Source organism: Pseudophryne corroboree, chromosome 11 (genome assembly GCF_028390025.1).
Source record: "Pseudophryne corroboree isolate aPseCor3 chromosome 11, aPseCor3.hap2, whole genome shotgun sequence".
Classification (NCBI taxonomy): domain Eukaryota; kingdom Metazoa; phylum Chordata; class Amphibia; order Anura; family Myobatrachidae; genus Pseudophryne; species Pseudophryne corroboree.
The window spans coordinates 291,142,406-291,156,694 of NC_086454.1; the positions used below are offsets into that span (position 1 = coordinate 291,142,406).

At 47.3% G+C, this 14,289-nt stretch overlaps 1 protein-coding gene across 3 annotated transcripts in view; it reads right to left on the reverse strand.

Annotated features, from left to right (window-relative positions):
• Positions 1–14,289, reverse strand: part of TERF2 (telomeric repeat binding factor 2) — an 88,889-nt gene that overhangs the window by 48,988 nt on the left and 25,612 nt on the right. For all 3 annotated transcript variants that reach the window (XM_063945449.1, XM_063945447.1, XM_063945448.1), the window contains exon 3: positions 8,766–8,896. In XM_063945449.1, coding sequence (XP_063801519.1) covers positions 8,766–8,896 — 131 coding nt within the window. The remainder of the gene's footprint in view (positions 1–8,765; positions 8,897–14,289) is intronic.

Below are 14,289 nucleotides of genomic sequence, written 5' to 3' on the forward strand. Positions count from 1 at the left end.
CCGACCCCAAATAACTCCTCCCCTTTATACGGCAATACTTCCATGTGCCGTTTGGAATCTGCATCACCTGACCACTGTCGTGTCCATAAACATCTTCTGGCAGATATGGACATCGCACTTACTCTTGATGCCAGAGTGCAAATATCCCTCTGTGCATCTCGCATATATAGAAATGCATCCTTTAAATGCTCTATAGTCAATAAAATACTGTCCCTGTCAAGGGTATCAATATTTTCAGTCAGGGAATCCGACCAAGCCACCCCAGCGCTGCACATCCAGGCTGAGGCGATCGCTGGTCGCAGTATAACACCAGTATGTGTGTATATACCTTTTTAGGATATTTTCCAGCCTCTCAGCTGGCTCCTTGAGGGCGGCCCTATCTGGAGACGGTACCGCCACTTGTTTTGATAAGCGTGTGAGCGCCTTATCCACCCTAAAGGGTGTTTCCCAACGCGCCCTAACTTCTGGCGGGAAAGGGTATACCGCCAATAATTTTCTATCGGGGGAAACCCACGCATCATCACACACTTCATTTAATTTATCTGATTCAGGAAAAACTACAGGTAGTTTTTTCACACCCCACATAATACCCTTCTTGTGGTACTTGTAGTATCAGAAATATGTAACACCTCCTTCATTGCCCTTAACATGTAACGTGTGGCCCTAAAGGAAAATACGTTTGTTTCTTCACCGTCGACACTGGAGTCAGTGTCCGTGTCTGTGTCTGTGTCGACCGACTGAGGTAAATGTTTACAGCCCCTGACGGTGTTTGAGACGCCTGGACAGGTACTGATTTGTTTGCCGGCCGTCTCATGTCGTCAACCGACCTTGCAGCGTGTTGACATTATCACGTAATTCCTTAAATAAGCCATCCATTCCGGTGTCGACTCCCTAGAGAGTGACATCACCATTTCAGGCAATTGCTCCGCCTCCTCACCAACATCGTCCTCATACATGTCGACACACACGTACCGACACACAGCACACACACAGGGAATGCTCTGATAGAGGACAGGACCCCACTAGCCCTTTGGGGAGACAGAGGGAGAGTTTGCCAGCACACACCAAAAACGCTATAATTATACAGGGACAACCTTTATATAAGTGTTTTTCCCTTATAGCATTTTAAATAAGAATTTACTTACCGATAATTCTATTTCTCGGAGTCCGTAGTGGATGCTGGGGTTCCTGAAAGGACCATGGGGAACAGCGGCTCCGCAGGAGACAGGGCACAAAAAAGTAAAGCTTTACTAGGTCAGGTGGTGTGCACTGGCCCCTCCCCCTATGACCCTCCTCCAGACTCCAGTTAGGTACTGTGCCCGGACGAGCATACACAATAAGGGAGGCATTTTGAATCCCGGGTAAGACTCATACCAGCCACACCAATCACACCGTACAACTTGTGATCTAAACCCAGTTAACAGTATGACAACAGAAAGGGCCTCTTAAAGATGGCTCCTTAACAATAACCCGAATTAGTTAACAATAACTATGTACAAGTATTGCAGATAATCCGCACTTGGGATGGGCGCCCAGCATCCACTACGGACTCCGAGAAATAGAATTATCGGTAAGTAAATTCTTATTTTCTCTATCGTCCTAAGTGGATGCTGGGGTTCCTGAAAGGACCATGGGGATTATACCAAAGCTCCCAAACGGGCGGGAGAGTGCGGATGACTCTGCAGCACCGAATGAGAGAACTCCAGGTCCTCCTTTGCCAGGGTATCAAATTTGTAAAATTTTACAAACGTGTTCTCCCCCGACCACGTAGCTGCTCGGCAGAGTTGTAATGCCGAGACCCCTCGGGCAGCCGCCCAAGATGAGCCCACCTTCCTTGTGGAGTGGGCTTTTACAGTTTTAGGCTGTGGCAGGCCTGCCACAGAATGTGCAAGTTGAATTGTGTTACAAATCCAACGAGCAATCGACTGCTTAGAAGCAGGTGCGCCCAACTTGTTGGGTGCATACAATATAAACAGCGAGTCAGATTTTCTGACTCCAGCCGTCCTTGCAATGTATATTTTTAAGGCTCTGACAACGTCCAACACTTTGGAGTCCTCCAAGTCGCTAGTGGCCGCAGGCACCACAATAGGTTGGTTCAGATGAAATGCTGATACCACTTTAGGGAGAAAATGCGGACGAGTCCGCAGTTCTGCCCTATCCGAATGGAAGATTAGATAAGGACTTTTATAAGATAAAGCCGCCAATTCAGATACTCTCCTGGCAGAGGCCAGGGCTAGTAACATAGTCACTTTCAATGTGAGATATTTCAAATCCACCTTTTTCAATGGTTCAAACCAATGGGATTTGAGGAAATCTAAAACTACATTTAGATCCCACGGTGCCACCGGAGGCACCACAGGAGGCTGTATATGCAGTACTCCCTTGACAAAAGTCTGGACCTCAGGGACAGAGGCCAATTCTTTTTGGAAGAATATTGACAGGGCCGAAATTTGAACCTTAATGGATCCCAATTTGAGACCCATAGATAATCCTGATTGCAGGAAATGTAGGAAACGACCCAGTTGGAATTCCTCCGTCGGAACCTCCGATCCTCGCACCACGCTACATATTTTCGCCAAATGCGGTGATAATGTTTCACGGTGACTTCCTTCCGTGCCTTAATCAAGGTAGGAATGACTTCTTCTGGAATGCCTTTCCCTTTTAGGATCTGGCGTTCAACCGCCATGCCGTCAAACGCAGCCGCGGTAAGTCTTGAAAAAGACAGGGACCCTGCTGTAGCAGGTCCCTTCTCAGAGGTAGAGGCCACGGTTCGTCCGTGAGCATCTCTTGAAGTTCCGGATACCAAGTCCTTCTCGGCCAATCCGGAACCACTAGTATTGTTCTTACTCTTCTTTGCCGTATGATCTTCAATACCTTTGGTATGAGCGGCAGAGGAGGAAACACATACACTGACTGGTACACCCAAGGAGTTACCAGTGCGTCCACAGCTATTGCCTGTGGATCTCTTGACCTGGCGCAATATTTGTCCAGTTTCTTGTTGAGGCGAGACGCCATCATGTCTACAATTGGTCTTTCCCAACGGTCTATTAACATGTTGAAGACTTCTGGATGTAGACCCCACTCTCCCGGATGAAGATCGTGTCTGCTGAGGAAGTCTGCTTCCCAGTTGTCCACGCCCGGGATGAACACTGCTGACAGTGCTATCACGTGATTCTCCGCCCAGCGAAGAATCTTGGCAGCTTCTGCCATTGCACTCCTGCTTCTTGTGCCGCCCTGCCTGTTTACATGGGCGACCGCCGTGATGTTGTCCGACTGAATCAACACCGGCTTTCCTTGCAGGAGAAGTTCCGCCTGGCTTAGAGCATTGTAGATTGCTCTTAGTACCAGAATGTTTATGTGAAGAGACTTTTCCAGGCTCGACCACACTCCCTGGAAGTTTCTTCCTTGTGTGACTGCTCCCCAGCCTCTCAGGCTGGCGTCCGTGGTCACCAGGATCCAATCCTGAATGCCGAATCTGCGGCCTTCTAATAGGTGAGCCTTCTGCAACCACCACAGAAGTGACACCCTTGTCTTTGGTGACAGGGTTATTCGCAGGTGCATCTGCAGATGCGACCCTGACCATTTGTCCAACAGATCCCTTTGGAATATTCTTGCATGGAATCTGCCGAATGGAATTGCTTCGTAAGAAGCCACCATTTTTCCCAGGACTCTTGTGCATTGATGTACTGACACTTTTCCTGGTTTTAGGAGGTTCCTGACCAGATCGGATAACTCCTTGGCTTTTTCCTCTGGAAGGAAAACCTTTTTCTGAACCGTGTCCAGAATCATTCCTAGGAACAGCAGACGAGTTGTCGGGATTAAATGGGATTTTGGAATATTCAGAATCCACCCGTGTTGTCTTAGCACCTCTTGAGATAGTGCTAAAGCTGTCTCCAGCTGTTCTCTGGACCTTGCCCTTATTAGGAGATCGTCCAAGTATGGGATAACTAATACGCCTTTTCTTCGAAGAAGAATCATCATCTCGGCCATTACCTTGGTAAAGACCCGAGGCGCCGTGGACAATCCGAACGGCAGCGTCTGAAACTGATAGTGACAGTTTTGAACAATGAACCTGAGGTACCCCTGGTGTGCGGGGTAAATCGGAACGTGTAGATACGCATCCTTGATGTCCAAGGATACCATAAAGTCCCCTTCTTCCAGGTTCGCTATCACTGCTCTGAGTGACTCCATCTTGAACTTGAACTTTTTTATGTAGAGGTTCAAGGACTTCAGATTTAGAATAGGCCTTACCGAGCCATCCGGCTTCGGTACCACAAATAGAGTGGAATAATACCCCTTTCCTTGTTGTAATAGGGGTACTTTGACTATCACCTGCTGAGCGTACAGCTTGTGAATGGCTTCCAACACCCTCTCCCTTTCGGAAGAGACGGTTGGTAAGGCAGACTTCAGGAAACGATGAGGAGGATCCGTCTCTAATTCCAACCTGTACCCCTGAGATATTATCTGCAGGATCCAGGGGTCTACCTGCGAGTGAGCCCACTGCGCGCTGTAATTTTTGAGACGGCCCCCCACTGTCCCCGAGTCCGCTTGAGAGGCCCCAGCGTCATGCTGAGGTTTTTGCAGGAGCCGGGGAGGGCTTCTGTTCCTGGGAAGGAGCTGCCTGTTGGTGTCTCTTCCCTCTTCCTCTGCCTCGTGGCAGGTACGACAAGCCCTTTGCTCTCTTATTTTTGTAGGAGCGAAAAGGCTGCGGTTGAAAGGTCGGTGCCTTTCTCTGTTGGGGAGTGACTTGAGGTAAAAAAGTGGATTTCCCGGCAGTAGCCGTGGCCACCAAGTCTGATAGACCAACTCCAAATAACTCCTCCCCTTTATACGGCAAAACCTCCATGTGACGTTTTGAATCCGCATCGCCTGTCCACTGTCGTGTCCATAAGGCTCTTCTGGCTGAAATGGACATAGCACTCACCCGAGATGCCAGTGTGCAAATATCCCTCTGTGCATCACGCATATAGATAAATGCATCCTTTATTTGTTCTAACGACAGTAAAACATTGTCCCTATCTAGGGTATCAATATTTTCAATCAGGGATTCTGACCAAACTACTCCAGCACTGCACATCCAGGCAGTTGCTATAGCTGGTCGTAGTATAACACCTGCATGTGTGTATATATTCTTTTGAATAACTTCCATCTTTCTATCTGATGGATCCTTAAGTGCGGCCGTCTCAGGAGAGGGTAACGCCACTTGTTTGGATAAGCGTGTGAGCGCCTTGTCCACCTTAGGGGGTGTTTCCCAGCGCGCCCTAACCTCTGGCGGGAAAGGGTATAATGCCAATAACTTTTTTGAAATTATCAACTTTTTATCAGGAGCAACCCACGCTTCATCACACACGTCATTTAATTCTTCTGATTCAGGAAAAACTGTTTGTAGTTTTTTCACACCATACATAATACCCTGTTTTACGGTATCTGTAGTATCAGCTAAATGTAACGTCTCCTTCATTGCCAAAATCATATAACGTGTGGCCCTACTGGAAAATACGTTTGAATTTCTACCGTCGTCACTGGAATCAGTGCCCGTGTCTGGGTCTGTGTCGACCGACTGAGGCAAAGGGCGTTTTACAGCCCCTGACGGTGTTTGAGGCGCCTGGACAGGCATTAATTGATTGTCCGGCCGCCTCATGTCCTCAACTGACTGTTTAAGGGAAGATAAACCATCACGTAATTCCACAAATAAAGGCATCCATTCTGGTGTCGACCCCCTGGGGGGTGACATCTGCATATTTGGCAATTGCTCCGCCTCCACACCAATATCGTCCTCATACATGTCGACACCACGTACCGACACACACCGCAAACTCACAGGGAATGCTCTAATGAAGACAGGACCCACTAGCCCTTTTGGGGAGACAGAGGGAGAGTCTGCCAGCACACACCACAAAGCGCTATATATACAAGGGATATCCTTATATTAAGTGCTCCCTTATAGCTGCTTTAATATATATATATATATAGCCATTAATGTGCCCCCCCTCTCTGTTTTACCCTGTTTCTGTAGTGCAGTGCAGGGGAGAGACCTGGGAGCCGTTCTGACCAGCGGAGCTGTGACAGAAAATGGCGCCGTGTGCTGAGGAGATAGGCCCCGCCCCTTTTTCGGCGGGTTCTTCTCCCGCTATTTTTCCAGTCAGGCAGGGGTTAAATATCTCCATATAGCCCCTATGGGCTATATGTGAGGTATTTTTAGCCTTGTATAAGGTTTATATTTGCCTCTCAGAGCGCCCCCCCCCAGCGCTCTGCACCCTCAGTGACTGCCCAGTGAAGTGTGCTGAGAGGAAAATGGCGCACAGCTGCAGTGCTGTGCGCTACCTTATGAAGACTGAGGAGTCTTCAGCCGCCGGTTTCCGGACCTCTTCACGCTTCAGCATCTGCAAGGGGGTCGGCGGCGCGGCTCCGGGACCGGACTCCACGGCTGGGCCTGTGTTCGATCCCTCTGGAGCTAATGGTGTCCAGTAGCCAAGCAGCAAATCCACTCTGCATGCAGGTGAGTTTACTACTTTCCCCCTAAGTCCCACGTTGCAGTGATCCTGTTGCCAGCAGGACTCACTGTAAAGAAAAAAACCTAAACTAAACTTTCTCTAAGCAGCTCTTTAGGAGAGCCACCTAGATTGCACCCTTCTCGTTCGGGCACAAAATCTAACTGGAGTCTGGAGGAGGGTCATAGGGGGAGGGGCCAGTGCACACCACCTGACCTAGTAAAGCTTTACTTTTTTGTGCCCTGTCTCCTGCGGAGCCGCTGTTCCCCATGGTCCTTTCAGGAACCCCAGCATCCACTTAGGACGATAGAGAAATATATATATACATATCGCCAAATAAGTGCCCCCCCTCTCTGTTTTAACCCTGTTTCTGTAGTGCAGTGCAGAGGAGAGCCTGGGAGCCTTCCCACCAGCATTTCTGTGAGGGAAAATGGCGCTGTGTGCTGAGGAGAATAGGCCCCGCCCCCTTTTCGGCGGGCTTCTTCTCCCGTTTTTCTGAGACCTGGCAGGGGTTAAATACATCCATATAGCCCCCAGGGGCTATATGTGATGTATTTTTAGCCAGAATAAGGTACTATCATTGCTGCCCAGGGCGCCCCCCCCCCAGCGCCCTGCACCCTCAGTGACCGCTGCTATGAAGTGTGCTGACAACAATGGCGCACAGCTGCAGTGCTGTGCGCTACCTTATGAAGACTGAAGAGTCTTCTGCCGCCGTTTCTGGACCTCTTCACTTTTCGGCATCTGCAAGGGGGTCGGCGGCGCGGCTCCGGGACGAACCCCAGGGTGAGACCTGTGTTCCGACTCCCTCTGGAGCTAATGGTGTCCAGTAGCCTAAGAAGCCAATCCATCCTGCACGCAGGTGAGTTCACTTCTCTCCCCTAAGTCCCTCGTAGCAGTGAGCCTGTTGCCAGCAGGACTCACTGAAAATAAAAAACCTAACAAACTTTTACTCTAAGCAGCTCTTTAGGAGAGCCACCTAGATTGCACCCTTCTCGGCCGGGCACAAAAATCTAACGGAGGCTTGGAGGAGGGTCATAGGGGGAGGAGCCAGTGCACACCACCTGATCCTAAAGCTTTTACTTTTGTGCCCTGTCTCCTGCGGAGCCGCTATCCCCATGGTCCTGACGGAGTCCCCAGCATCCACTTAGGACGTTAGAGAAATATATATATATATATATATATATATATATATATATATATATATATATATATATATATATATCTTAGTCAAAGCAATTATATGGATGTGAACTCCGCCTGTATAGTGAACAGGGTGAGTGTCAATAACAGTTGTGAATCTTAATTACAGCGGTGCAATAAAAAGGCTGACGCAGATATTCTGATCTAGCCTCCCACTGTGTAAGAAGTATCTGAACCCGGCCTGTATACTTATCAGGGTGAGTCAGAACCCAAACTGCTCCTTTGTTCCTCAGCTAGCTGCGCAGCATCCTCCAGTAGCGCTGGAAGCAGAGGGAAGATGGTGCTTGTTCTACAAATCTGTCCCCTGGGTGGAACGAGCGCTGCTGCTGTCCCTGTAAGAGCAGGAAGCAGGAGACCGCCCCGCCTGAACTTCCCCTTCAGTGGAGGAGCGGTCGCGGCAGCCATCCCCTTCAGTAGCAGGCCCGCCCCTGCAAAACACCGAGCAGCCGCGATGCCATTACCGGCGGCTCCTGATGAGCGAGTCACAATGCACCCGCTCACCCTGCAGCCGCCAGCCTACTGAGGAACCAGATATAAAAAAGTAGAATAAAAAAAAATCCTGCATAAAGAAAAAAAGTTAAAATAGAGAAAGACAGTCCAATACTGCAGTGCAGCTTGTGACTGTTTTACCTGTTATAATGCCCCCTCGGTGGTGTGTCCGGTGAGATAGAAAGCCCCAGCTGTCCAAGACATTCCAGGGGCGATTTGAGTGAGAAACAGGCGCCCAGCCGCCTCTAAAATACCTAACCCCACTCAGACTAAGCATAGATTAAAACCAGTCAGGAAACTAAAACCCAACTAAAATCTAAGAGAAAAGAAAACTGTGCCTGTCCTCCAAGGCACAAAAACCTAAACTGAGGTAATGTATGTAGAGAGACAGTGTATGGGAGGGGTTAGAGGGGGGGTAGAGTTAGTTTTTAATAGATTCTGTGCCAAACTCCACGCCAATACACTATAACCCACAAGTAAGTGCGCAGCTTTCCCCAGACGGATGATGGAGGAAAGGACATTTACGGCTTTCACCTAGACAATGTAAAGAGACGTTTGGGTGTCTGACATGCAGCAAGAACTTACCGCCTCTTTCAGCATTTGTTTGTTGGCTTTTATCACCTCTTTATCCAATGACATCTCACTATTTATCAAGTCAAGGATTCCAACAGCAGATTCAAGAGGAGTTTCACTATTTTCCTCATCAAACGTGCAATCTAAAGTCAAAATAATAATATTAATCGCTGGAGTGACATATTGCATACTGGGAATAGCACTTATCAGAAGCACAGAACAGGGACACAGCTGAAAGGCAAATTTCACACTTTTCTGATTTAGGACAGGTATCATGCTAACCATACCCTTCCAAGTTCTTATACTGTCTTCTCCATAGTACATTACCAATGGCACTCTATAAAAATGAAAGTGAAAAGAGTATTCCATACAGGAGAAGTACAAAAGATAGCTCATGCCAATTTAGGTATCAGGAGAGGAATAAAATGGACATTTAAGATTAAACTCCACTTTTATTTCTGTTCACAATTTTTAATACCATACTGGTAAATTAGCTCATCACAATACCTCTACATCATCATGTGACAGAGTGCAGCCCTTAATAAATTCCTTTCTAGCCAATTATGGCCAAATTATTATGAACACCGAGCGATTTTATGTAAAACGCTATTCCGCAGTTAATGCTGATGTAGGAGGTCACATTTTTCAAGTACACAATGCAGGTATGCTGAGAATATGGAGACAACAGCACTAAAGAATGGATCCTTCTTGCATGGTCAAAACAATCCAGGCCGGCGGAAGCAACCTAATGGAGATGCAGTTTATTACACTTGGGTTAATATTCCCCAAGAAAGATACCTATAGGGGCTAATTCAGACTTGATCGCTGCTGGTGTGTGTTTTCGCAAAGCGGGCGATCAGGTCTGAACTGCGTCATGCACAGGTGCTGCAGTGTGCCGGCGCATACTAGAGATGCGATCGGAATCTCAGCCTAGCGATCACCTCTGCCTGATTGACAGACAGAGGCGTTCGCTGGGCAGGAGGGGGCGGGCTGTTGGACCGCCGTTTTGGGGGCGCGGTCCAGGCAACACAGGCGTGCCCGGACCATGCTGGCGGCGGCAGCTGCGTGACGTCACATACAGCCGCTGAGACCCAGAGAGCGACGGGTAGCTCCCTGCCAGCGTGCAGGATCTGCGCTGCTAGGGAGCTACTCTTCAGGTACAAAAGCATCGCCGCCGTGCAATGCTTTTGTACCTGTGCGGATGGGGCAGAGCCAGACATGCGGGGCGAACTAGCCCTGTGCTGTGCCCCGCAAATTTAGCCCATCTATGATCAAGTCTGAATTATCCCCAGTTAGTAGATTCTGGGGTAGCTGTATTATATTCCGTTACTAGGTATAGTGGTATCTGCAGACATTATATGCTGCAAATACCGCATCCCTGTATGCAAGATGCCCACAATTTTGCTGTCATTATCGGTGCTTTATCTTTGAGATAGCGCACCGATGTGTGGGGCAAAGTATGAACGGTCAGTGGAACTGACCCAACACCTGCAGCTATCATTGTCCCATTCACAGCCACTGTAGTGACTGCGGCAGCTGACAGCTCTGGGCTACACAGGAGATCTCGCACGTGCCCAGTGAACCAGCTGAGAGGAGAGAAACAGCACAACACCAGGCTGATGGACTGTGGTGCTCTAGCAGGGATCACCGGAAGGAGGACTCCGAGAAACTAAATGTTAATACATCTCGTCGGTACAGCTTCCTGCTTCGCCTCGGTAAAGGGGAGATGCAGGAAGCACCATAGCGGCACGATATGTGCGCCAAAATACGTTTCCACCCCTATGCCTAGAAGAATTCAAGCTGTATTAATGGCAATGTATCGTTTCAAACATCTGAAAATAATAATCTGTTAGTGAGCATCATCTATGTTCTACAATCTGAAAATTTGTTGCAAAAAGAATTTGTTGCAAAAAGTGATTGCACTGCGCAGTACTCTAGAAGACAGCTTTATAAAAAATGAATTGGCATAAATTAAATGAAATACCAACATAGCACATAATATTAAAGCAAACTTGACATGTATGAGAGACTTTAACGATTATGGTAGTGTGTAGTAGGGAAGTCCTTAACAATACCTAACAAAACCATTCTGATATTAAAAGACAATCAACACTGCTGCGGAAAAAAGAAAAGAAAAAAAAACACAAGAGAGCAATAAGGAGATTTACAGTATAGTAGACTTACCATTGTTAAATCTTTCTGCGAGGTACACTGGGTCCCACAGGGAATACATCGGGGTGTAGAGATGGATCTTGATCCAGGCACCAACAGGTTAAAGCTTTAGCTGTCCCAGGATGCATTGCACCGCCTCCTCTATAACACCGCCTCCAGGCACTGTGAGCTCAGTTTCATTAACCAGTCCAATGCATGAGCAGGTAAAAGAGAAGGCAGATGTTAGTCACATAGAACCACATTCTCACAACAGGAGAAGGGACCAGTGGCTAATGCCATACAAACCCATAGAAGCCAAGTGCGTCAAGGTGGGTGCCCTGTGGAACCAAGCGTACCTCGCAGAAAGAGATTTAACAATGGTAAGTCTACCATAATTCTCTTTTCTGCAGCATGGTACACGGTGTTCCACAGGGATTACATCGGGGATGTCCTAAAGCAGTTCCTCAAGGGAGGGGACGCACCTTAGCGGGTATGAGAACCCGGCATCCAAAAGGAAGCATCCTGGGAAGCGGAAGTATCAAAGGCATAAAACCTAATGAACGCGTTCACCAAGGACCACGTAGCCGCCTTGCACAATTGTTCTGGAGACGCGACACGGCGGGCCGCCCATGATGGTCCAACAGACCGAGTAGAATGGGCTTTAATAGCAGCAGAAGCTGGAAGACCAGCCTGCACATAAGCTTTCTCAATCACCATTCTAATCCATCTGGCCAAGGTTTGCTTATTCGCAGGCCAGCCACGTTTGTGGAAACCAAACAGTGCAAAAAGGGTATCTGACCTCCTAATAGAGGCAGTTGTCTCCACATATATGCGGAGAGCCCGTACCACATACAAACACCGTTCTTTGGAGGACAATTCAGAAGAGATGAAGGCCGGAACCACAATCTCTTGATTAAGGTGAAAAGATGACACCACCTTAAGCAAATAACCAGGGCGAGTTCGCAGAACTGCTCGGTCATGATGAAATATCAGAAAGGGTGGACGACGGGACAAAGCGCCTAGGTCCGTCACCCTTCTGGCAGAGGCAATAGCCAGTAAGAACAGGACCTTAGCCGTAAGTCATTTAAGGTCAACTGACTCAAGAGGTTCAAATGGAGACTCTTGCAGGGCATTCAGGACAACAGACAAATCCCATGGAGCCACAGGAGGGACATAGGGAGGTCGAATCCACAATACGCCCTGAGTGAATACATGAACGTCATGTATAGGTGCAATTTTTCTCTGAAACCACACTGACAAGGCAGATATATGAACCTTGAGGGAGGCCAGACGAAGGCCTAAGTCCAGGCCTTGTTGCAGGAAAGCCAGGATTTTTGATGTCTTGAATCTGTGAACATCATAGTTCTTATCAGCACACCAAGTGAAATAAGAATTACAGACTCTGTAATAGATCCGGGCAGATGCCGGTTTTGCGGCCCTTCAACATAGTTTGGATGACCACCTCAGAAAATCCTTTTGCCCTTAGGAGTCCTGTCCTGCTTTCCCATGAGGCCGAAAGAAACGAAAAGTGGTACCTTTTGCCCTCTGTGCAGAGGGAGTAGGATTTTGGAGAAATGCAGTTTTAGCAACCGCTAAATCAGACACAATTTTATTTTGGTCTTCCCCAAACAAGAGGTCTCCCTTAAAAAGGAGGCTGCAAAGGTGGGTTACAGCACCCCTTAGGGAGTAAATAGATTTCAGGCATCCCTCCACGCGTTTACTGTCGCCTCACTAAAGGAACCGACAGATAGTGACGGGTGACATGGGAATCCACCGGCGGTGGGTTTTGCCACTTGTTACATAACTCTGCAGGGAGAGGGTATCGAGCCAAGGCCCATTTAGGCAAGGGGAATTTCTTCCCTGGCTCAGACCAGGGTTCACAGCGTATGTCCACTAAATTGTCAGAATGTGGTAATAGAGTTTTAGCTACCTTCTGACGTTTAAACTTGTCAGGTTTCTTAGACACCGTAGTGGAATCCTCATTATCATCAGAGATTTGGAGGATCTGTCTAATAGCAACCATCAAGTCAGGGACATCAACGTGTAAAGAAGATTCCTCATCAGAAGCATCTGATTCAGTGTCAGACAGGACAGTTAGTTCCCCATCCTCATCAGATGAAACTTCTGAGAGATGCGTGGATTGTGAGGAGGTAGCAGCCCACTTAGATAACCCAGGGACACGAGTGTGACCAATAGCAGATTTACGTCTATCCAAAGATTGGTTTAATTGCTGCAACTGATTAGACAAATTATCCACCCAAGGTGGATTAACCATAGGGACAATTTGTGGCTGTAGTGGCACAGGTGATCGCGTAGTAGGCGTAAGACAGTCCACCAGAGTACCCAACAGGGTTGAGAACTTAGCCCAAGGTGGCTCCTGGTTGCAGCGGACTGACTGGGAGAGGTATGGCACACATTACACAAACTATCATACAACACTTACCCCCTCAAGTAAATCCTTGGTGCATCCCCGGATTTACTGCCCTTTTTGTTAAACATTTCAGTAAATGCAACAATAGAGCGTACGAGTACGATAAAGCCAGACAGAGTACAATACCTGCGAATAAATCCGGTATTAGGAGACTGAGTACATAGTATAATACGTATAAATCGGTAAATACTGTGACGCACTATATAATTGACCCTGACGCACCAAGTCAAGTCCCCTAGGGTACAGAATATAGTGATAGATATATCTGGGAAACACTGAAGTGAAATCCACACAACAGATACAGGCACACACAGTCACAGTGACCTTGCAGATAATTATTAGTTATGGTAATAAATCTGCACTGGACAGTATATCAATAATAAATATTATATATATATATATATATCTCAATAATAAATATTATATATATCAATAATAAAAATATATATATATATATATATATATATATATATACAGCAAGGGAGAAGCGGCGGCACTCAGAGACTTTCACTTTCACGGAAAATAAAGCAAAGGGTGCATTTATTAGGTCAACGTTTCGGGGGACAGACCCCCTTCTTCAGGACACTGCAAACTTTGCTTTATTTTCCGTGAAAGTGAAAGTCTCTGAGTGCCGCCGCTTCTCCCTTGCTGTACATATTGGGGTTGCCATACCCCTAGGAGGGCACCGGAGCATTATCCCGCTGGGGACAACGGAGTGCCGGGCTGCTTCCATGTTCTATATATATATATATATATATATATATATATATATATATATATATATATATATAAAATTTATTTTTACAAACAACGCGGTCCTAGACCAGCAGTATGTATCAGAATACTTGTACAATATATTCTGTAACAGGTACACTTGTTCTTAACTAAAGCTGTCTGTATAAAGACATGTGAAATAGTCAAGTGTTTGTAAAGTCACAGCGCTGTAGACAGACG